The sequence below is a fragment of the Enhydra lutris genome, unplaced genomic scaffold, assembly GCF_002288905.1.
Source record: "Enhydra lutris kenyoni isolate GAN:26980312 unplaced genomic scaffold, ASM228890v2 scaffoldscaffold66, whole genome shotgun sequence".
NCBI classification, from domain to species: Eukaryota; Metazoa; Chordata; class Mammalia; order Carnivora; family Mustelidae; genus Enhydra; species Enhydra lutris.
The window spans coordinates 6,696,484-6,722,102 of record NW_019154150.1 but is presented as its reverse complement, the minus strand read 5'-3'; the positions used below and the strand labels follow the sequence as shown (position 1 = coordinate 6,722,102).

Below are 25,619 nucleotides of genomic sequence, written 5' to 3'. Positions count from 1 at the left end.
GCGCAGTACATTCCAGGAAATTTGGTTAAGTAGATATTGATGCGTGTGATGATGCCATCAAAGCCTACTTGTCCTACCAGGTGCCTCCAGAGACGCTTCTTGGCCTTCAGAACAAGGACCTGAGAAAAAAAGAGACGAGTCCTAACCCACCTGTTTCATGCTCTAGTGAAGAATCAGTCTTTATCAGTGAGACGTGGCACAGTTTCCTTTCCTCCTAAGTGGCTTGGGAGAGCCTGCTCTGAAGGTGGCTAGACCTTCTCCATCTCAATCTGCTGGTGGTAGTGCCGAGCTTGCCGCTGGCCAACGTTCAGCTTGTACACAGAGCTCTTGTGTTGGCACTTACGGTGGCCCCACACAGCCCCCACCCCTGCCAGGAGCAGAAGCAGACATAGGATGGTGACAATGGTGGCAATGACAGGGCCCCTGCTGAGGCTGGGACACCCATCCCCTACACACGATTCCACAGTTGGAAGAAGCTCCTCGCTTGCACCTGGGCCAGGGCTTTCCTGTCCCAAGAAGTCCTCAGACAGCAGGTATGGGAAACCATCCTGGACCTCAGGAGCAATGGTTTCCCCTGGAGTCTGGCTGGCTGCCATGATAGTTGAGGGACTGTGATTTGGCATCTGTTGGACAGCAGTTGTCACTGTCCCCAGGGTAGAGCTGGGGAGTTCATAGGGTAGTGTGGCCATGGGAGACGTCTCTGCGGCAAAGCTCCAAGGAACAGTTGACTGGTACCTGATCAAGTCACCATCTCCCGTGCTGGGACCCTCAGTTTCAGACACATTTCCGGGTCTGAGAGCCAAAGCTTCTACATCTAGTGTTTGAGATGGAAAAACTGAACTACGGGTCACGTCCTCACTTGGTGTGAAGGAGGTACTCCTGGGGTTCTTAACTTCGACAGGAATGGGCTGATTAGCAGTAACTGGAACTCTTTCTTCCAGCCCTACTGACGCATCTCCCTTGTCACCATCTTCCTCCTCTTCCTCCTCTTCTGCCTCTATCTTCCTCCAAGCCCCATCCGTCACAGGGTAACCATCTAACCAGGACTCATCACTGCTGCTCACCATTGGGTCCCCGGTCTTGCTGTCAGTCCTGCCCAGAAATGGCCCCGAGGGACCATGAGTGCTGCTATAGATCACCTTGGCTTCAGGTTCACCCGGAGCTGCTGTTAGGCTACTACGGTTGTCTCTAGCCAGAAACTGCTTTTTGGAGCCATCATTCATCTCCTTCTGCAGCCCAGGCTTGTGGAAATTCTCAGCAGGAAACCAGAACAAGTACTTCTGGTTTAGCTGGGTTCCTGGAGAGTCTGTGGGGACACTGCTTCCCACGATGGACAAGCCTGTAGTTGGCACAGAGGCTGTATCCTGGGCTATGTTTTCTCTCCCCACAGAAATGGAGACCAGAGGGTCCTGTTTTGAAACCTCCTCAGGGGCCTCTCCTGGACCTCTGTCTTCTTCTGCCTCTGTCCGGGAGTCCTCCATGAGCTCTCTAAAGGACATGGATCTGTCATCTGGGAAATTATCCTCATAGTCAATATGTGCCTCAGCCACATCTGGAAGGGGAGAAGGAAAAACTTCATTAGGTCCAAGGTTACAGAGCCAGGAGAGTAGAACACAAGAAAAGGAAATATAAAGGATAAGGACTAGAACAGATGAAATAAAGCTGTCATTCACAGATGCTATGATTGTGTATCACAAACAAACCCAAAGACTCTAACTATAAACTGTTGCAATTGATATATGGGTTTATCAAGGACATGGGGTTTATTGTCAATGTAAAATACCAACTGTATTTCTGTATACCAGCAATATACAGCAACAAATATTTTAAAAAACACCATTTGCCATAGCATTAGAAAAAACAAACACATAGGAATAAAGCTAACAAAAGATGCGCAAGATCTGAACGCAGAGTGGTATGGAATATGGCCAAGCAAAATTAAAGACCTCATTAAATGAAGGGATATAAAATTGTTAAGCTGTCAACTCCATCCAAATTTATCTCTCCAGACTTAATACAACCATAATAAAAATCTCAGGCATTGACAAGCTGATGCTAAAACTTACGATAATGCAAAGAACCAAGAAGATCTCTTGAAATCTACAAAATTTCAAGATTTACTCTAAAACTGGAATACTTTTTAAGACCATGATATTGGGGTGCTTGGGTGGCTCAGTTGGTTAAGCAAGGTCATGCTCAGGTCATGATCTCACAGTCCCGGAATCCAGTCCCGCATTGGGCTCCCAGCTCCCCGGGGAGTCTGCTTCTCCCTCTGACCTTCTCCCCTCTCATGCTTTCTCTCACTGGCTCTCTCTCAAATAAATAAATAAAAATCTTAAATAAATAAATAAATAAGACCATAGTATTGGCCCAAGGATAGATAATTGGATTATGTTAACTTTAGGAACTTGTGAACTCATGAAAAGAGTTCAAATGCAAACCACAAACTTGAAGATATTTGTGACACATACAATCTTCAAGGGATTCCTATCCAGAATTCATAAAGAACTCCTCCTACAAGTCAATACTAAGTAGGCAGATAAGCCATATCTGGCAAGATACTTGAATTGACGCATAACAAAAAAGACACCTAAGTAGTCATTAAACATGTGTACAGATGCCCAACCTTATTAGTAATAGAGATATGTTAACTACAGCCATAAAAGTATGCCATTCCATAGCACCACAACGGCTAAAAGTAAGTAGACTGACAATATCTGGTGTTAACTGATGATATCTAGTGTTTGGGCATCAAAGGACATGCACATGAATGTTCCTAACAACCCAAACCTGGAAACGATTCAGATGTCTATAAACTGCAAAACTGATATAAATCATAGCATATTTGTACAAGGAAAACCTGTACATCAATGAAAATGAACCGACCATTACTTCTGACAAGGACATAGATGAATCTCACAGTCAAAATGTGGAGGAAGAGAAGCCAGGCACAAAAGAACACACTTTGGTGATTCTATTTACATAAACTGCAAAATAGTGCAAAAATAGTCAAAGCTAATCTATGACGTTAAAAGTCAGGTTAGTGGATGGAGAGAAGGGGTAAAGACTAAGTCTGGGGACACGCAGGGCTTTGGGGATCCTGGCAACATTCTACTTGATCTGTGTAGTGTTTCTTTTCTGATAATTAATTCATCTGTTCCCTTATGATTTTGTTTGTATGTTAGGTAAAAACATATCTTTTAAAACACGATTTGCTCTTTGTAAGACTTCATGAGATTACGCTGTGAAATATTTTAAATCCAGCCAAGTAAGAATGAACAAAAGACCCCATAATAGGGGACCAGAATGTTAGGACAGCAGGTCAGGAAGGCTCAAGGAGCTGTGTCCTCGGAAGAGAGCAGCCCACTGGACTTTCCCTATTCTCAGTGATCTTTGAAAGTCAAGTCCTACTGGAAGTCATAGTTATTAAAACAGAAAGGCTCCATATGACATTGCAGTATAGTAAGAAGTATATGTTTAGTCTTTGTCCCTGGTTCCTGGTAGGTTCCTGGCAGCTCCTAAAACCCTTGGAATTTCCTAAGCAACAGGGGTGAGATCACATCTTTTTTTATTCATAAGAAGCTCCTTTCAGCCTTACCTGATTTTATGCTAATGAAGTCACCCCTAGATGACATCTGGATGGTGGCTGGTTGCCAGAGGAACCAACCAATCAGAGGGTGGGAAATTGAGGCCCCAGCCTCTGACCTCTGAGGAGGGGGAAGTGGGCTACAGGTGGAGTCCATCATCAATGGCCACTATTGAATCAATTGTGCCTAAATAATGAAACCTCCATAAAACCCCTAAACTACTGGGTGCAAAGAGCTTCTAGGCTGGTGAATGTATCCACGTCCTGGAAGGGTAGCTCACCGCAATTTCATGGGGACAGAAGCTCCTGTACTCGGGATCCTTCCAGATCCCAGATCTCTACCTCCGGTTATTCATCTGTATTCTTTATAATATCCTCTATAATAATTGGTAAATGTGAGTAAAGGGCTTTCCTAAGTTCTGTGAGCCTTTCTAGCAAAGCACTACACCTTACAGGATGGGCATGAGAATTCCCAATTTATAACTTTTTGGTCAGAAATACAGGAGGCTCAGGATGGAGGATTGGTGTCTGGAGTGGGATCAGTCTTGTGGGACGGAGCCCCTAACCTGTGGGGCTCACTAACTCTGAGCAGTTAATGTTAGCATTGAATTACATTGTAGGACACCCAGCTGGTGTCCAGAGACTTGGAGAATTGGTTGTTGGTGTGAGAAGTGTTCTATGGGAAGAAATAGATCTTAGTAGTCTTTCTCCACTTCACTCTGCAACTTGGAAAGCACAAATGCAAAGAGCTTCAAAACCAAAGTCTAGATAAAGTGCTGAGGTGTCATGTGGTACATTCCTGGGCTCTGAAACTGGATTAGTGGGCATTTGGCTTATTTCTTACAAGACTCCGTATTTTGCTTCCTGAATGCGAGTTATAAATAAATTTAAAAGTCCTTTCTGGGGGCGCCTGGGTGGCTCAGTGGGTTAAAGCCTCTGCCTTCGGCTCAAGTCATGATCCCAGGGCCCTGGGATCGAGTCCCGCATCGGGCTCTCTGCTCAGCAGGGAGCCTGCTTCTCCGTCTCTCTCTGCCTGCCTCTCTGCCTACTTGTGATCTCTGTCTGTCCAATAAATAAATAAAATCTTAAAAAAAAAAACAGTCCTTTCTGATCTCCTAATATTTAAGCCCATGCACTTTGTGTCTTCAGTCAAAAATGCAAAAACAGCGGATAGCAAACAAACATCTCTGATAAATGTAAAATTCATGTCATGTTTTATGCTTAGAAAAAGATAGCCGAGGGGCTCCTGGCTGGCTCAGTTGTTAGGCCACACAACCCTTGCTTCAGGGTTGTGAGTTTGAGCCCGAGTTTGGGTGTAGAGATTACTCGAAAATAAAATCAGGAAGGAAAGAAGGAAGGAAGGGAGGAAGGAAGGAATGGCCTAGTAATTACTTCAGGGGACCCTTCCAGCCCATGATGTCCTGTTCACAGTCCCCAGACAAAAGCCACACTGATGGCGGAGCCATGCTTAGGAGCATCACAGAATTCCAGCACAGACCCCCAGGGTTTGGGTGGGTGGCCCCCTACACACTCATTGCTATGTCATGCCTCATTCTCCATGGCACTGCTGTTCTAAGTACTGCCGTCACCTATTCTAACATTCAGCAAACCTCCCCAAGTGCCCACTCTCTGTCTGACACTGCGAGGGCTCTGGGTCACTGATAAACAGGACAAGCAGTCCCAGCCCTTGTGGAGCATACAGACGGAATTCCATGGTCCTGAGACCTACCAGCTTGAGTCACAATGTGTTTGTATGCACAAATTCTCACCCGGATATCCTGCTGAATAAAGACTAGTTTTGGCACTTAAGGACCGTCTTTTCTTAAAAACACAACAAAATGAAATAAAGGCCACTACAACACAACTTTTCTCTAAAATAAGCATCAAGTCATACTGAATCCAGCTGGTCATTTAAGAAGGCCATGACTTACTCTCTGACCTTAATGTGGTAATACTGTTCGCTTGAATATGTGTGTGCTGATGGACTGCGGTAGAGTGATCACAAGAATGGCCACAATTCTCCACTCTTTCCTGCATCGAGTCCTTTTGCAATGTGACTGTGCAACTCTTCCCTTCAAGAAGTGGTGTCTCTTTTTCCTGCTCTCAAATTGGGACTGGCTTGTCATTTGCTTTGACCCACAGAATAAAGTCAAAGTCTCATATGCTCACTCTTTCTTTCTCTGCATCCTGCCAGCTGCCATGTGAGCGAGCCTAGGACAGCCTACTGAGGATATGAGGCCATGTGGAGGAGAGGCAAACTGTTCCAACTGAAGACATCATAAACCAATCAGCTCCATCAACCTGGGGGCGGACCACATGCACGTGAGTGAGCCTGGTCAAAGGCAGAAGAAGAAGAACGAGCCAGGTAAGCCCAGCCCAGACAGCTTACACAGAAAATTGTACCCAAATAAATGAGTGTTGTTTATGCCACTACATTTTGGGGGGTGGTTTATTATGCAGAGAAAACTGACATGCTAGCCTTGAGCTGGCTTGAGGACAGGGACCAAGTCACTGTATCCCTAGAGCAGAACTGTATCCTCAGCCCAGCCCATAATAGGTGTTCTTATAGGTATTCTCTCATATATATATATATATGTATTCTCTCATATATATATATACATATATAGGTATTCACTCATTATAATGAGTGAAAGATTAACTGGCACTGGGAGAAACAGGAAGAAACACCTTCTCAGCTCCCAAGACTCTCCTGATCCCTACCTCAAAATGGCTCAGAGCTAAGATCTAGTGCCAGGAACACAGGGCTCAGAACACAAGAGGACTTTGGGCTCATTTCCAGTCTCTGAGGAGTTAATGACATGTAACACAGACTCTTAGAACACCCCTGAAAGATGCCACCCTTGAAGTGCTACTTGAATACAGACATACACATGGGAGAGCAACACACACATATACTCACCTTTCACACGCAGGTGAGCATGACTCAGTGCACAGCCTGGCCCATGAGAATACCTGTTCCCCTCCCAGCCCTTCCGTGCTGCCTCTGCACCCACCATTGTGAAAGGACGCCCCAAGAGAACTCCCTCCCCACTGCTAGCAGATTCATTGTCGTGAGGCAGGGAAGCGAGCCCTCTCCACCAAGATGTAGCCCTAATGCAAAGAAACTTGGCATTTCACACATCTGACAGGTCATCTTTGCCTCAAATCAGCTGTATCCATCTTGTTTTTTATTTAAAAAAACCAGACTGTCTTTTATGGCATTGAGGAAAAAAATTAATATGTTTGCAAAACAATATACATACGTCAGTTGTCTTCCAAGTAGGGGATGAATACCTCTGTGTCCTCAGCGAGAACACAGCCCCCTTTCACGATGGGGAAAGGCAGGAAACAGCTCTCTCCAAGACCATTTTTCCTCAAGAAGCTTTCCCCCACTTGAAATCACAGGCTATTACCTCATGCACGATCCGCAATGGAGGGCCTCTTACCACACGTTATTTTACTAGGGAGTATTTCTTGGTTGCCTCATTGTAGCCCCAAGACACCAAACCATTGAGAGCCCACAAAAAGTTCTGTTTCATTCCATTGAACTTTGGTCACTTGTGGTTAAATTCTGACACTGTGTTTATTTTCTTTCAGGTCGTCTGCAGGAGCTCACTGACCGGTGGGTTTAAGAGCTAAAGGAACCCATGTTTGCAGAGTTCTGCCAGCGTGAAAGCTGGCAGGGGGCCCGCGTGAAGGCGGGTGGTGGGTGGACGTGTTCTCTCGTGGTCCTCACAGCCATCGCCTTACAATCCCAGCAGACGCCAGCCCTGAGGTGGCCTGTGGTGAACAGAACTTGACACAAACAGGCAACAGCCAAAAAGTGTGACTGAGGGATACTCAGAATCTTCCAGTCCTTCAAGCTAATTGTTGCCTTGACTCATCTCTGAAACCTCAACCCGGGGTTCTTCCCTTGTCTTCTGCCCAAACCCTGATTCCATTTCCTCAGCTGCAGTTCCACACACTTGTTCTTCTGACGGCCCCTCTCTCTGCTCTGCTTCCTCTTTCTTGTCTCACTGTTCACATTCCAGACCACTTGACTATATCACCAGGGGCAGAAACAAAGATGACCTTACCATTAAGATGGATTCTATGCCAGGCTTGAAAATATCCAAATGGTGCAGCTGAAACAGCATCACATATTTTCTTTACCCTAAACCTTTCAAAATGAGGAAACTCCACATTTTTTAAAGTATGTGTGTGTGTGCACAGACACACAAGTAGGCTTGTTGAATATGAATTTTTTAAAATGCGGAAACTATATTAAACATCAGGAAAAAGTTTTTACAAACAACCACCATGCATGGAGAAGGACATAATATTTTACAACAAAACTGGTTATCAGAGGAGAAACAGAAGATTCTGGAGCAGATGAGGGAAGGGCAGTATGATGCCACTCCTAACCTACCCTTACCCTTCAAAAACTGGACCGAGCATTCAACCAAGAAAGAAGCCAAGCAAGTGAAGAGAACCAGACCAGTAACCAGCACGGCTGACTATTCCTTTTTTTTTTTTTTTTTAAGATTTTATTTATTTATTTGACAGACAGAGATCACAAGTAGGCAGAGAGGCAGGCAGAGAGAGAGGAAGGGACACAGGCTCCCTGCTGAGCAGAGAGCCTGATGCAGGCCTCGACCCCAGGACCTGGGGATCATGACCTGAGCCAAAGGCAGAGGATTTAACCCACTGAGCCACCCAGGCACCCCAGGACTTCGCCTTGTGAAGGTGAAGTAAATATTGGCATAGGACATTTAATCTTTCTCAAGAGAGAGCAGATCCCAGATGTTTTAAAGCAAACAGATAAACAAGCAAAAGTAAAACTACATACCCCTTCTGCTGAGTTGTCCCCTTCTAGCTACCATTCCCTCTTCTGGATGAAAGGAAGATGCATGTAAAAGGCAAAGCACGTAACTTAGAAGAAAGAATGTATGGAACAGAATGAATTCCTCACAACAGCTTCATACTAATCAGAACTTAAAAAGAAAGTGAGTGCAACAGAACAAGTTCAAAGGGGCAGTGATAAGAGAATGTCATGGAAAGGGTGATTTTAAACTTCAGAAATCAAATTGAGGACCGATGTAACATCATGGCAGAACTAAAAAATAAACAGAAACTGCAAGGAGTAGAAGAAGAATTTTACAAAACTGAGAAAAAGACCTGAAGACTTATATTCAAGAGTCAATGCAAACTTAAGGCAGAATAAATTCATAAAAAATTACATGCAGGCACATCAAATTAAAACTGCTTAAAACCAAAGAGAAAAAAAAGTAACCAGTGAAAGCAGACACATAACCTTCAAAAAAAGCAACAAATAGACTGAAAGCAATGTTAAAAAAAAAAAAGAAGAAGAAGAAGAAGAAGAAGAAGAAGAAGAAGAAAGCCAGAAGACACTGTGATACTTCAACATGTTAGAATAGGGGCACAGTTGGGTGTTGCAGTTGGCTGAGCGACTGACTCTTGGTTTCGGCTCAGGTCATGATCTCAGGGTCATCATCTCAGGGTCGTAAGATCGAGTCCCGCATGGGGCTCTGTGCTCAGCACAGAGTCTGCTTGGCATTCTCTCGCCCTCTTCCTCTGTCCCTCCTGCTCACGCCTGTGCTCTCTCTCTCAAACAAATAAACCTTTAAAACAAACAAGTGTTAGAAGAAAAGAACTGCCAACTTAGAATTCTTGCTTTGTGAAAATATCTTTGCTGAAAGCCCCAAGATGTAGGAAAGAAAGAACAATGAAGCAGGTAAATATGGGGTGGGGGCAAATCTAAGTGAATAATACTGCCTACATAAAACAAGTACACACACACACACACACACACACTATTATTATTTGAAACACATAACAGCAGCATAGAAATTGGGAGGAAGTAATTGGAGTCAAAATAGTTGAAGGTATTTAAATTGTCCAGGAAATGGTATCATTCTTTGCTAAGTCAAGGATGCCTGTTATAATTTCTAGAGTAACAACTAAAAGAGTAAAACGAAGTGTTAGAGGGGCACCTGCCTGGCTCAGTCTGTAGAGCGTGCAACTCTGGTTTTGGGGTTATGAGTTCAAGCCCCATGCTGGGGGTAGAGTTTTCTTAAAAAAAGAGAGAATGTGTTAGAATATAATAGGGAGGGTGAATATAATAACTTTTTAAGATGCTTAATCACTCCAAAAGAATGCTAGAAAGCAGCAGATAAAGAACAGAGGACCGCTAAGGACTGAGAGGAAACAAAAAGAGTAATTTTAAAACCAAACTTATTGATGATTAAATGTAAAAATGGATTAATGCTCTAATTGGTTATATGAGGCTTATAAGAGATATACTTTAAATAGAACTGTAGAGGGACACTGAAAGGAAATGAATGACAAAAATATATACTATGGAAAGGTTAACCAGCAAAGAAGACTATAAGCCAAAAAACATTACTAGAGAAAAGGAAGGTTATTCCATAAAGATAAATGTTCCAATTTACCAGGAAGATATTAACTTTTAAATGTGTATGTACTTAACAGAGCTTCAAAATGTATGAATCTAAAATATGTGAACTAAAAAAAGAAACACATAAATCCATGATCATAGAGAGATGTTTTAGATACCTTTATCACTAACAATTAGAGCAAGTAGACAAAGAGCTAGGGATATATAACTGAAAAACAAGCTTAACTAATAAATTTTATCTACTTGGTATATGTAGATCACATCCAACAACTGTAGAATAAGCATTCTTTTCAAATACACATAGAATATCTTTACAAAGTTGACCATAAATGCAATGTCAACAAACCAGCATAGTGAAATTGGACAAAGGATTACTAGAAATTCCTGTATTGTATAGAAATTAAACAAAATATTTCTAAATAACTCATGGGTCAAAGGAGAAATTACAATGGGAATTAGAAAATATTTTAACCGAATGATAATGAAAAATGACATATCAAAACTTATGGGAGGGGTGCCTGGGTGGCTCAGTGGGTTAAAGCCTCTGCCTTCAGCTCAGGTCATGATCTCAGGATCCTGGGATCGAGCTCCGCATCAGGCTCTCTGCTCAGCTGGGAGCCTGCTTCCCCCCCCTCTCTCTGCCTGCCTCTCTGCCTACTTGTGATCTCTCTCTCTGTCAAATAAATAAATAAAATCTTTAAAAAAATAAAAATAAAAAAAAACTTATGGGAAGCAGCAAAACACTGTGCTAATGGGAGAAGTTATAGCTTTAAATACCTATGTTAGAAAGGAAGAAAGGCTGAAAATCACATCAATTTCAGGAAGCTGGGAAAGGAAGAGTAAGTTAAGCACAAAGGAAGTAAAGGAAGGAGGGGTGCCTAGATGGCTCAGTCAGTTAAGCCCCAACTCTTGATCTCACTTCAGGTCTTGATCTCAGGGTTGTGAGTTCAAGCCCTGTGTTAGGCTCTACACTGGGTGTGGAGCCTAATTTAAAAAAAAGTAAAGGAAGGAGATAAAAAGATCAGAAATTAATAAAATAAAAACCAAACATACAATAATCAATGTAGCCAAAATTTGTCCTTGGAAAAGAACTACTGATTGATAGATCAAAACATTAATAAGTCCCTAGCAAGACTATTTCAGAAACATTTAGAGAGAACATAAATGAAAACATCAGGAGTAGAAAGAAGCATCACCACAGATCTTTCAGATGTCAAAAAAGACAGTAACAAGATTATGATAAATTTATGCCCCCCAAATTCTTTTTTTAAAGTTTATTTTATTTTTTAAAGTTTATTTATTTATTTATTTATTAGTAATCTCTACATCCAACATGGTGTTCGAACTCACGACCCCGAGATTAAGAGTCCGTATGTTCCTCTGACCGAACCAGTCAAGTGCCCCCCACCCCCACCAAATATTCTGATGAAATAGACAAGATCCTAGAAGCTCCTCAAAAGTGCCACAAGAAGAGATAGAAAAATCTTATATGCCATTAATTATTAATGAAATAGAATTTCACTACACACAGAAAACTAGGAATAGGTGGCTTTGCCAATGAATTCTATCAAATATATAGGAGTATAATCCCAATGTTTCATAAACTCTTCCAGAGAACAGAAAAAGAAGAAATACTTTTCAACTTATTTTATACAGCTGGTGTAACCTTGGTAACAAAACCTGCAAGTACATGCTAAGAATGTAGTTTTGCAGACCATTCTCACTAAAATAGATGCAAAAATCATAAATAAAATATTGACAAATTGAAACCAGTAATATATTAGTATTGATAGGCTGAATAATTAAACATTATATTAAAAAGATAATCTATTACACCAAGCTAGGTTTATCCCAGGAACTCATGATTGGTTTATTTGAAAAAAGGAGTTTCAGGGGCACCTGGATGCTCAGTTGCTTAAGCGTCTGACTCTTGATTTTGGCTCAGGTCATGATCTTAGGGTTGTGAGACTGAGTCCCATGTTGGGCTCCCCACTGGGCGTGGAGCTTGCTTAAGATTCTCTCTCCCTCTCCTTCTGCTTCCTTTCATCCCTCTCCTGCCCCTACTTGCTGTCAACAAGGTAAAAACCCTTAGGAATTGGGAATATAAGGAATTTTCCTTAACCTGATTTTTAAAATATATAAAAACTGATGTGGAAAAGATTATGATCACAGCCTACATCACAGATGAACCTTGAGGATATTGTGCTAAATGAAATAAGCCTGTCACAAAAAGACCAATACTGTCTGATTCCACTTACATGAGGTACCTAGAGTAGTAAAATACACAGAAACAGAAAGGAGAAGGGTTGTTGTCATGGGTGAGGGCAGATGGTTGTGATTTAATAGGTACAGAGTTTCAGTTTTGCGAGAGGAAAATGCTCTGGAGATCTGTTTCACAACAACATGAATATACTTAATGCAACTGAATTGTATACTTAAAAGTGGCCAAGGTGGTAAACTTTGTGTTCTGTATTTTTCATCACAATTTTTTAAAGGACTGGATTAATAATTAGACTATGTTAAAATTCTTTTCATCAAAGATACTATGGAGAAAGTGAAAAGACAGAAGATATGAAAATTCCTGGTATCTAGACTTCTATAAAGATCTCTGACAAATCAGTATGAAATAAATGGACAACCCAGTAGAAAAATGAGTGAGAGGGGCACCTGGGTGGCTCAGTCATTAAGCATCTGCCTTCTGCTCAGGTCATGATCCCGGGGTCCTGGGATTGAGTCCCACATTGGGCTCCCTGCTTGGTGGAAAGCCTGCTTCTCCCTCTCCCATTCCCCCTGCTTGTGTTCCCTTTCTTGCTGTCTCTCTCTCTGTGTCAAATAAATAAATAAATCTTAAAAAAAAAAGAGGAAAGAAAAATGAATGAGAGAAATGAACAGACACTTCATAAATGAGATATTCAAATAGCCAATAAATATACTGATAAGGTGCTCAACACATTAATAATAGGGGAAATTAAAATTAAGTGGTATTATACCTATACGTTGGAATGCTTAAAGTCAAGAAGACTGACAATACCAACTATTGGTGAGGATATGGGGCTCCTGGAGCCCTCATACTCTGCTGCTGGGAGCATAACTTGGTAAAACCATTTTGACAACTAGTTAGGCATTATCCACGAAAGTTGAACATATCCATACCCTTTGACTCTGCAATTTAACTCCCCTGTGATTAAGAGGAACACATGCCACACAGACACCAAAAGACCTGCACAAGAATGTCCTTAGAATAGCCCCAAACTTGAAACAACAAAAATATTCATCAACAGTAGAATGGAATATTCCACAGCAAGGAAGAAGAATGAACTCCAGTTTCATGGAACAACATGGATGTATCTCACACACATGATGCTGGACAGAGGAAGCCATACCCAAGAGTACAGCCTTTATGCTTCCACTGAAATAAAATTTAAACAGGGAAAACAGAGTTCACGGTCTTGGAAGTCTGGACATTCTTGGGCAGACAATGACTGGAAGGTGATGCTCAGAGTGTTTTATATAAGTCAATAATATTACACATTGTTAAGCTGCCCCTCAGTCGTAAAACAGTACATATCCCTTCTTCCTAGGATGGTTGTGCTTTGAAATATTTCAAGAAAATATTGTTTGATGTTATGCATGTGTCACTTACATCAAGCTGTAAGCCAACTGCTGCTAAAAATTCCAATTAAGAATTCACAGTCCAGGGAATGGGAAGTTAGCATTCTCATCGGGAAACTCACCTCTGGCTGTGCCTGCTACGAGTACTTCTATTATCTGTACCTTGAGCAAAGCCATTGCTATGCTAATTAGTGCCCTGAATATCTGAAATGACTATTGGCAAAATTAGTGGCATATTAATTACAATGATACATACGAGAAATGGGCTATGATTGGTAAAATGCAAGTTATTTACGAATGGGGATTGGCTAAGGATACTTTGGAGGCACTTCTCATCCTTACATGGACAGGATAACTCCAGTGCAGACCTTGATTGTGAGACTTAACCCTTAAATGATCTCATCTGGGACTCACATGTTACGCACGGGAACGACGGGAGTGGCACCCTTCTGTGCACTGGGTGCAACCCTCCAGCTCACGGCCAAGACACCCAGCTCCTCCCAGCCTGGGAGCGCCAAGAACAGGAACTCTGCCTTTGCATACCCTGCACACAGCACGGTGCTTGGCACACAGCAGACACTCCAGAAATGTTTGTTGAGCAAACAAACAAGTGAGAGAAGAGACGAATGAATGGTAGAGACCCATTTTGATAAAGCTTGATTCGGTCTGGAAGTCCATCAAGCCGGGCATTATTTGATTTGTGACCATAGCAAAGAAGAGTAAGGGAGCTCTGAGTTCCAGTACTGGGCATAATCAATATCTGCTAAGTCCCTTTTCCTGTATAACCTAGCCATGAACTTCATTAAATATGTCATAAAGTCAAAATCACCTAGAATGTGGGGAGTCTGTGAGCCATGTTTTCTTCCCACCCCTTGTCTTGCAGGAAACACTGGCCTCATGCAGAGTTAGAGCCAAGGGTTTGGGAAAGGTCAGCACACTGTGGCTGTGGCAGGGGTGGGGGGGAGGGCTCCCTTGACTGGACCCTTACAGTCAGTGTGATAGCATGAGTTCGTGTGTATGTGTGCGTGTGTGTATGCACACCTGTGTGCATGTGCGTGTGTGTGCAAGTGGGAAAAGCCCAGCTCTGTACCTGCTGAAGTGCTAGTTCTCTCAGCCTGCCTCAGCTGTGTCTACACTCCCCATAATCATCCAGCCCTCCTTCTTGCCCCCTCCCCTCTCCCACGTGTTCCCTGAAACCTGTGAGAACACAACACGGGAACTTCTGATTAGACCAACAAATCCAGAAGAGGTAAACTCCATGGGAAAAACCAGGTCATCCTCTGGGTACTTCTATTTCACTGTTATTTTAGGGAAACAGAAGACCACAGATCCAGATTGCTCAGGAGTAAAAGCAGAAGGTTTGATTGTGTCCTGCCCGGGTCCATCCAGGTATGCAGGGCTGAAGGACACAAGGTTACAGCCCAGAACCCTGAGGCTCTCTCCCAGGGTGTCATGCTCTTGCATTTCCAGAAGCCCACACATACCTTCTTTTTAATCTGGTCTTGGCTACATAGTCTTTAAAAATAGTAATTCTGAAAAATACAACCAGACAAGCCAGAAATAACTACTACTGGTTCAATGAACCTCTGAACAAATATGGCAATATTGACAAGGAAATTCTAAATTCAGTTGCAGTCTCATGCTTTTTTTTATGAAGGAAGTTAAATCCAAAAAATGAAGGCAAACAGAAATTGAAGTTAATTTAAGAAAACAAAAGGAAGGCTTTAGAGGTGAGAACATACGGAAGGAACAACTAGTCTGTGGGACCTTGCCCTGCCCTGTGGCTTTGCTCTCTTTGAGTGTCGCAGGCCCCTGGAGGAAAGCACAGAGATGAGACAGAGGCTGGAACGAGACATGCCTGCTTTTATACCCTGGCTCTGCTGCTTTCTGGCTGTGTGACACAGGTAAGTCACTGAACTTTTCTGTACCTCAGTTTTCCCATCCGTAAATTGGATCTCGCCAGTTCTTGCCCTCCCATTTGCGCAGATTAAATGAGGTAAAATGTGTAAGATACCTGTCACTGAAATGTTCTCTATATTGGTTGTGGTGGTGGTTTCATGGTTGTTTGAACCTGTGACAACTCAAGAGACTTTTGTAGTTGCAAAGGGCACAGTTTATTATATGCAAATTAATCTTCAATCAAGTTGTTGAAAAAAAGGAACAAAAATATGGGACATCTGGGTGGCTCAGTCAGTTAAGCATCCACTTTCAGCTCAGGTCATGATCCTGGGGTCCTAGGACCAAGTCCCTGCAGAGCAGGGAGCCTGCTTCTCCCTCTGCCTGCCACTTCCCCTGCTTATTCTCTCTTAAATAAATAAATAAATAAATAAAATCTAAAAAAAAAAAAAAAAAAAAAAAGGAACCAAAACAAAAAAGTCACTCTCAGGACAGAGATGGCATGGAGCAAGTGTCTGGTTTTATGACAGCTCTTTCTCTGTTCCTAACTCATTTCCACAGCTGTGGCAGGCCAGGGAAGGGAAAAAGAGACATTGTCTATTGGACTCAGAGGTGGTGGGGCTGGCAGGGTGAGGTCAAACTGGGTGTCTCTCACATTCCTGATATTATAGATGAGAAAGTGTAAACAGAACCCATGGAGCTTGGGCTAGAAAGTCTTAAAGGCTTTTCTGAGCTTGTGTTAACACTTGGCAGATGCCCTTTGTTAGGGCAAGTTTTAAAGGAGAAACAAGGGGCAAATCACAGGGGAAGAGTCTATGAGTCTTTCACTTCCTGGGTCATCTGCCCTATGCTACATTGCAGCAGCTGCTCTCTCCCAGGCCAGCCACACAGATGGGATAAACAGCCTCACCTGGAACTGGGGCAGAGGCCATAGGACCACTGAGCACCAAAGTCAGGAGAGAACAGAGGTGTTGAGGGCAGCGTGAAGCCAGGACAGTGAGCATGCCAGGGAACCAGAGGCTCCTTGGGAAAGCCCCAGGTGAGAATGCATGGGCACCATCACTGGGGTCACATGGTCAGGGGTGTCCTCTTGGGGGGCTGGGAGGTTGAGACTGTTTTTAGGGTACAGGTGACCAGAGAGAAAACAAAGTCTTGAAGATGGACACGAGACTTGGCATAATAAGTTCAAAAGAAAACAAACCTAGTGTGGAAGTCTACTGCATACACATGGAGTGAGCAAAGCATCAGGATGTTTCTGTAATTAGGGCAACAACCAATTATAGTTAGATATTGAGAGCATTAGAGAGGTATGACAGACATTTCCTGCTGCCAGCTGGGAGCAGAAACCAAGAAGAGGTGTGGATTCAGACAGGAGGATGGAGAGCTAAAGGGTCAGATCCAGACCTGGTCTCTAGAAACCAAAGCTAGAGAGATACCAACACACAGAGGGGAAAAATGGTTGTCAAATAAGTCCTCACCCACTGAAGTTAACGGTCAAGGACAAAGTCACCATGCTTAGGTGAGAGACCTCACTACCACCACTTGAGGCTGGATCTTAATTGCAGTGAACACACAACCTAGGCAGTATGTGAGCAAGGCATCCTCCTGCACCCCCTCAGGACCCCCTTCCCTGCCACTAATCCATGGACATGTGCCCCCATGGGTTAATTCATGCTCATCATTACGAATTTTAAATTTCAGCAAGTTCATTCAGCCAGTCCCCACCTTACTAATGGATTAAAGAACAAACAACAAATGGCTGCTCTCCAGGATTGATGGTTTAATAAGCAACTATGCTCTCCACTGTGGTGGGTGCTGTTGATGGCCCATCTGTGACCCCTTTCCCAGGCCAGTGCACCCACCCCCCAGCCACTTTGAGTGTTGGCCGTTAATGGTTCACTGTTGTTCCCCTTCTCTGGAGGGCTGCCTTTGGGGGAATGGGAGCCTCGCTTGGGTGCCACGCACACACCATGCCACCTAGCCTCGGCAACCAATGACAGGTGGAGATGGCCTCCTTGCTTCCAAGTGGGACCAACCCTGTGGCACAGTTCATGAGATTGAGCCAAGGGAGAATGCCTCTGAGGTCACATCCTCTCCTCTCCTCGCCTATCCTGCTTCCCTCCCCCAGTAAACCACATGCATCTGAACAGGCTTTGCTTTTAGAGAATCTGACCCAAGATGTCCAGTCAATCTTCAAATGTCTATACAATGCCAACTTTGAATGGAATAGTCTTCATAGTATCTTGACCCCCTAAGCCTCCAGAATCTCCAAACCAAACTCATCAGAGCCCCTAAGTTCTTTTAAGTCTTGATGTCCAAGATACTCATGCCTGGAAGCTCTCTGGGGCTGGAGAGGTCGAGAGGGGAAATAAAGGACAGGGACTCTACCAGGACCTCAGCAGAGCAGCTCCTAAGACAGCATCTACAGGCAGCCTCTACCAGAGGGTTTGGAGTGGGCACCAGCAGCTCACAAGGAAATAAAAGGAAATATTCTGGGGGAAGAGTAGGGGCAAGTTTCAAGTCCTGAGGGCCTGAGGGAAGGAGGGTGAGTAGCCAGGTCCCAGTACAGAAAGGACAAGCACCCCCTGGAGGAGTGACACAGCTATGGCCCCAGTTTCTGGCCTTCGGGACCTGAGACACTCTGCTTCCCACTCGAGGAACAGACAAGATAGTTCTAAGTCAGAAGATGCCTTTGGTCACTTGTGGTAATAGGGGCTAGAGTCAATAACCCACAAGGAAGTGAGGAAGGAGTCAGAGTCATGCACAGAGCCCCTTAGAGCCCTTAAGTGAGGGAGCCGGAATGCTCTCCTGGATCAGCACGAAGGTGGAAGGAAAAGAACAATCCTCCTTGGGCCCTTTGATCTTTCAGGTCCTGTTCTAAGTGAGGCACCTGCACGAGCTCTACGGGGGAACCTATGTGAAAACTGGTATCCATGCTTTCATATGAGCAAATTAAGGCTCAGGGAAGTCAAGAAAGTAGTTCAGTTTCCCCCTCTCTCCTAAGCCCTTCCACTGTCATTCACATTAACCGCAGTCTCTCCCACCTCAAAGTAACTGAGGTTACTTTGGTTACAAAGCCAGCGAACAAATACAAACCCCCAAGATCTCTTCGGTCCCCTGACCCTCTTCCAGCTCTAACCTATGTTTCTGCCTAGTGCTCTTCATGTGCCCCAGAGATTCAAGAATGAATTGTCTGCTCCCCACCCTCTTCTCATCCCAGTTCATTCCTGCACTCACGACAGTGTGGCCCAGGAGTAGTCCACTCCCCACATTCACAATGAGAATACGGGACTGCCAGAACCTTCTCATGCTACGAAGCCCCAGCACACGTTTGTATCTTTCATTTACTTGATGTCTGCTGCCTGTCACATCATTGAGCACTTCCGCACACTTCCTTTAAAAATTTCACCTTGCTTTCTGGCTCTCCCTTCCACTGCATCATCTACTGCTTCTGTCTCCTTGGAGGCACCTGGTTTATGGAGTTGCCTTTAGTGATGGGACAGCTTTGCTCCAGTCCGCACACACAGCACCTGGGCCCCGCCGCAGGAAGGGATGTGGAGTGAGTGGCCAATCAGCCCCTCTAGGGAAGAGCTGATGTTATCCAAACCTGCCTGGGTCCAACTGCAGACCGTTGAAATGACTTTTCACCAATTTGAAGCAGTTCCCTCATCAAAAAAGTGGATGTTCAGGGTGACTGGGTGGCTCAGTGGGTTAAGGCCTCTGCCTTCGGCTCAGATCATAATCCCAGGGTCCTGGGATCAAGCCCTGCATCAGGCTCTCTGCTTAGCAGGGAGCCTGCCTACCCCCCACCCCGCCTGCCTCTCTGCCTACTTATGATCTCTGTCTGTCAAATAAATAGATAAAATCTTTTTTTAAAAAAAGTGGATGTTCACTATAAAAAAATGTGCAAGAGGGAGTGAAATCCCTGGTGAAGATAGTCTTGTAACACACACACACACACACACACACACACCCCTTATAATGACACACCTCGCTGAAATGCTAAACCTACAGGGCAACGAAAACTGGAACAGTCTGTACACTCAGCCAAGTACAGAAACCAGAATTCCTGCCCGCCAGCTGAAAGTTCCAACCGCTCCGTCTGGCTGGGAGAAAACAAACACCACTGCAGATACACAAAACCTGCATTTAGGTCTCATTTGGCTAGGGCCTGTAAACAGCCCATGTGGCTGGTGGGTGTGGCTCCTGAGATGACCACGCCTGAGTCTCACCAGAAGTAAAGGCAGCTCGTTAGCAAACTTGGGGTGGCTAAGGGTCTGCTTGGAGGTGACACACTCACAAACAGCAAGCTTGGGCCTTATGCCTGATTTTCTCCTGCAGGTGAATGATCAGTATTGGCAAGGAGCTCCTCTACCTGCCGCGAAACAACAGCAAGATGATGACGATGAGGAAAGTGGCGGAAGATTGCTCAAACAGTGCTTCGAGTGCTTGTCCCAGTCCGTGACTTCTCTTGCTAGTCTGCAACGAGGCACGTAGATACACTGAGAGGATGTTTTTAGAAGCTTTCATAACCATTTGGCAGGGGAATTTTATGTCTATTTAATTCAACAAAAAATAGTACTTATGTTTGGAATATCTTTATTTTAGGTTCATATATTTTTTTAAGATTTTATTTACTTGGCAGAAAGAGAGCTTGCAAGCATGAGAAGGGGGAAGGGCAGAGGGGGAGGGAGACGCAGATTCCCTGCTGAGCCAGGAGCCCTATGTGGGACTCCATCCCCAGGGTCCTGAGATCATGACTTTAGCCCAAGGCAGATGCTTAACCAACTGAGCCACCCAGACATCCCTATTTTAGCTTTATATTAATTGATTTTTACTGTATTTTGCTAAAGTAGTTGTCTGCCAATGCTAGAAAACAATTTTTAATGCTCCACAGTTCAAAAAGTTGACATAAACAATTAAGAGAAAAAAACCTGTTCATTAAAAGATCCTCCAAGAGGAGAAACCCACAGAATGAGAGAAAATGTTTGCAACACATTATGAAAGTTGTTTTTTTTTTTTAATTTTATTTATTTATTTATTTGACAGAGATCACAAGTAGGCAGAGAGGCAGGCAGAGAGAGAGGAGGAAGCAGGCTCCCTGAGAAGCGGAGAGCCCGATGCGGGGCTCGATCCCAGGACCCTGGGACCATGACCTGAGCTGAAGGCAGAGGCTTTAACCCACTGAGCCACCCAGGCGCCCCACATTATGAAAGTTTTATATAAAAAAGAAACCCTACATTATATAAATCAAATCAATTAGAAAAATGAGCAAGAAACTTGGATAGACTTTTACAGAGGAAATGCTAGTGCCTATTTAAAATGTAGTAAGTGCTCAACCAGACAAATGAATATCACAACTAAGTCATCCCAGGCTAGTCACCAGATGGGCAAACAGGTAAAAGTCTCCCAAAACCCGAAGGCTGGTGAGGATGATGAACAATGGGAACTCTCATTTACTCTCAGGCAAGAGAGTAAAATGGTCGGAATACTCTGGAAAACTCTCTGGCAGTATCCACTAACACTGAAGACACACCTAACCCATGAGCCACAATTCCACGCCCTGGAACCCATAGAAATAAGTTCACATGTGAACTAAATGACCTGGGTGAGCACAATCACAGTAGTATGGCTTGTGGTGGCCGCCAAACGAAAACAAGGCAGAGGTCCACCAACACATTGGAAAAGTAAATGGTGCTGTCTTCACACTAGTAAATATCAGTGACGACAACAGACCACAGCTTAGTCAACAGCGTGGATGAACCTCGAAGACAAGTACAGCACCCTAGTCTCATCAAGGTCCCATGGGATCTGCGACACTCTAGGCACAGACTGTCCAATAAATTCATTCACATTGTGATGCTGGAGTCGTTCCCCTCCATGGTGGAGTCATTCCCCTCCATGGAGCCAGCCTCCGCTTGGTACCCAGATATCGTGGGGATCAGGAAGTGGTCCCTGAAGGAGTCTTGGGGTAAGAGGAGCCTTGTGAGGCCAGGGAACAATTCAGAGACTGGCATGAAGCCATCAGGTCAAGAGTGGGGAGGCCAGGTCAGCCCATGGCTGGGGACAGTGATTTCTGCTCCTGGGAGAACCCCCAAAGGGCTAGGTGGAGGTGGGATACAGAAGCCTGTGACCCCCAGGTATACGACAATAGTGGAGTGAGGCCATCTAGGGGAACCAGATCAGGTTTCTGTCGAGGCCCACCAGCAGTCTGTTCAGTCTCAACTAAATATGTCAGCTCTCATGATTGCCATAGGCTACACGCCAGGGAATACAGCAAGACTGCAGGGCAGCGACTGGCGGCTCTTGTCAGCGGGCCCAGGCCACACAGCTGTCTTAGAGCATTCTCCCTGCCTCTCCCTCCACCCCCGCAACACCCCCAGGACTGCTCCGGGGCAAGGGAGCAGGACTTCAAGTGGACCCTCCCTGGTTTCCAAGCTGCATGCCCCAAAGAGCCAGAAGCTCCTGTCACAAGCTGTAGCAAAGCCCACAAGGTCCCCATAAGGGTTATGTCCAGTCACAAGTTTCGCCCCTCAGGGAAGCTGGGCTGGAAGCCTGCATTCATGACAGCCCTCCAGGCCGGTTTACCAATCCGGGGTCACTTTCACCATAAGCATTATCTCCTGGTACAGCATCTCGATCAGATTTCCAGGTTAACTTTCTAGATAAGTCAGAGTGGAGATGCTGTCAGCTCCCGGAACTCAGGGGAAAGATGTGAATGTGTCTTTGAAAGGCAGGAGCACAAATGGTGTGGCTGTGCTCCCAGGGTTGGCGGGCAGCTTACCTTTTCCGCAGGCCTGCACCAAGCCGTACCACTCCCCACAGCTGTTACACAGCAGGGTGAAGGCAGTTTCTCGGTGGCCCGTCACGTGGCCCGGGGCGCACACGTACAGCAGCTCATCCCCCATCTCCAGGCCCGTGCGGCCCTGCAGGATGGTGTGTGGGAACGAAGGCGGGTCTCCACATGGCTTCTCTGAGGACAAGGAGTCACAGTCAGCTTTTCCAAACCATGTAGAACTTTGGAAGCCTGGGAGAAAACCAGGTTAAAAACCACTCTCCTGGGGCACCTGGGTGGCTCATTGGGTTAAAGCCTGTTTTGGGCTCAGGTCATGATCCCAGGGTCCTGGGATCAATTCCCGCATCAGACTCTCTGCTCAGCCGGGAGCCTGTTCCCCACCCACCCCCCCATCACCTCCTGCCTCTGCCTGCTTGTGATCTCTGTCTGTCAAATAAATAAATAAATAAATAATCTTAAAAAAAAACCAAAAAACCACTCTCCCCTTCCCTGGGGGCTGCTTGCACCCTGAGCTGGGATCACAGGGGCTATTTCTCCTTCACCCTTGGTGTCCCCAGAGTCTGGACAAATGCCTGGTCCAAATGAGGCACTCAGAAAAATACTTGCTGAGTAAGTAAGTGTGCTACAAGTGCTATGACTTTGTGCTTTGAAACTGCCAGGCAGCATTACCCTCTCATGCCTCCTTGAAGGGAGGACTCAGAAACATGTGCCTAACAGCAAGCTCCTTTTGGCCTTACTTACATAAGTGAGCAGGTACTCTTTGCCAAAAAGCTAGGAGGCTAAGAACTATCAAGCACAGCAGAAGGTGCCTCTCCCTTCCCCCACCCTCATCTCTGATGCTGACACTGTTACAGGGTTAGTCTATACAAATAATACAGACATAGGTATTGATATACACTGACGTACATACAGGCTTAGGTAGGTATAGATAGGTATAGCTCTTCTTTTTATCTTTTAAAATATTTTATTTATTATTTGAGAGAGAGAGAGAGAGAAAGAGAGAGAGAGAGAGAGAGAGAGAGAGAGAGAAAGCACAGAGGCAGAGGGGGAGGGAGAAGCAGAATCCGCCCTGAGCAGGGAGCCCAGTGCAGGACTTGATCCCACAACCCTGAGATCATGACCTGAGCTGAAGGCAGACGCTTAACCAAACTAAGCCACTCAGGCACCCTTAGATAGGTATAGTTCTGTGTGTGTGTGTGTGTGTGTGGTTTTAACATAAATATGATTATATCATATGTATTACTGATATCCTCTTTTAAAAGATTTTATTTATTTATTTATTTATCAGAGAGAGAGAGAGAGAGAGAGAGATTGAGCACAAGCAGGTAGAGGCAGAGGGGTAAGCAGGCTCCCTGCTGAGCAGAGAGCCTGATGCGGAACTCGATCCCAGGACCCTGGGATCATGACCTGAACAGAAGGCAGTGGCTTAACCTACTGAGCTACACAGGCGTCCCTGATGCCTGCTTTTTAAAAAAACCTATTTTTTTTAAAGAGCATTTTTAGGTCCACAGAACAACTGAGTGGGAAGTACAGAGAGTTCCTATGTATCCCGTCCCCATACAGGCACAGTCTGCTCTATTAGCAACATCACACACCAGAGCGACCTGTCACAATCTTGGAGCCCACACTGACACCCTGTTATAACCCCAAGTCTGCAGTTTACATTTGGGTTCACTCTGTAGGTGAGTCCCACACTTGGATCTGAAGATGGAGAAGAGCCCCCACCAGGGCTGTGCCCTCAAGCTGGCCCTGAGAGTCACTTTTGGTGTATGGGGCCCAGGTTTCCTTTTAACCCCCCTGTTCTAGTTCTCCTGTGAGAATGTTTTGACTGGTATGTATTTTTTACTGGAAATGAGCCTTCTAGGAATGAATGTAGACTGATTTGTGTTAAAACTTGCAAATTGCTTACAAAAAATCCAAGACTTCAGCCAGCAAGGGAGTCCCTAAGGTGAGGAGGGGAGAACCAAGCTTTCCTGTTTCTGCAGTGATGGGAGCCGTGGGGTCTAGCTCATGTGAGAGACCCTTGGAGTCAGAGGTCTGTGGGGCAGACCCAAACACAGAGATGTCACGTGGAGTAACGCTTTTACTACTAGCTGAGGGAAGAGGCTAAGGGTCAGGGAGCTGTGGCCTGGGCCAAAGGTCACACTTCCCGCCTCAAGGTGCACAGTGGTGCTCCTGCCGTGGTCAGAAGCAACTCCCTACTGTATCCTCTCAGAAAGAATAAATTCCATTCAAAGTATAAATATCTTAGTGGCAAAGCTTCAAATTTCCCACCAGTAAGTTCGATGTTAGCTGTAGGTTTGTTGTAGATGTTCTTTATGCCGTTGAAGAAGTTTTCCTCTGTTCCTAATTTGCTAAGTTTTATCATGAACGGGTATTGCTGCTTCCAAATGTTTTTCTGTATCTATCAATATGATTACATGCTTTTTCTTTAGCCTGTTGATGTCATGGGTTCCATTAATTGATTTTTGAATGTTGCCCCACCCCAGCCTTGCACACCTGGGATAAATCCCACTTGGTTCTGGTGTATAATTTTTTTTCTATATTGCTAGTTCAAATTGCTAATGTTTTGTTGAGGATTTTTACATTTATGCTTATTAGTTATTGGTCTGTAGTTTTACTTTCTTGTAATGACTTTGTCTCATTTTGGTATGAGGATAAATGCTGGCCTCATAGAATATGTTAGGAAGTATTCCTTCTGTTTCTAACTTCTGGAAGAAATTGTTTTAACAACTGGTATAATTTCTTCCTTAAATGTTTGGTAGAATCTCTACGGAACTTATCTGGGTCTGTTGCTCTCTGTTTGGCAAGGTTATTAATTATTGATTGAATTTCTGTCCTTACATGTTGGGCTAGAAACTAGAAGTCTGTTTTTCTCCCCTAATGTTCTAGAGCTGTTTCTAAATAAGTACTATAAATTACTTCAATATTTTGAAAGGCTATACTATAGCACATTATTTGGTCATTACATAGACATTTTGTTGATTCCAAGTTTTCACTATTTATTATAAACAATGCTACACAATGAACTTCTCATATGTACATTTTGGTACATACTTTTTAGGATAACCTTCTTGAAGTAGAATTGCTGCAACCAAGTGATGTGGTGATGCTTCTTCTTTTTTTTTTTTTTCAAAAAAGAAAAGAATTTTTAATTTTCATTTCTTTTTCTAGTTTTATATTGGAAGAGAGAGCCTTTAGTCCATATACAGCCAAATCACCTAAGAAACACATTGTTTAAAAAAAGAAAATATGCTGGGGGAGAGTCAAGATGGCGGAGAAGTAGCAGGCTGAGACTACTTCAGGTAGCG

General features: G+C 44.3%; 1 protein-coding gene across 1 annotated transcript in view; it reads right to left on the bottom strand.

The window, feature by feature from the left end:
* Positions 1-248: 248 nt before the first annotated feature.
* Positions 249-25,619, bottom strand: part of LOC111158986 (sushi domain containing 5) — a 52,866-nt gene continuing 27,495 nt past the window's right edge. The window contains exons 4-5 of the mRNA XM_022521333.1: positions 22,297-22,485; positions 249-1,552 (exon numbers count right to left, since the gene is read on the bottom strand). Coding sequence (XP_022377041.1) covers positions 249-1,552; positions 22,297-22,485 — 1,493 coding nt within the window. The remainder of the gene's footprint in view (positions 1,553-22,296; positions 22,486-25,619) is intronic.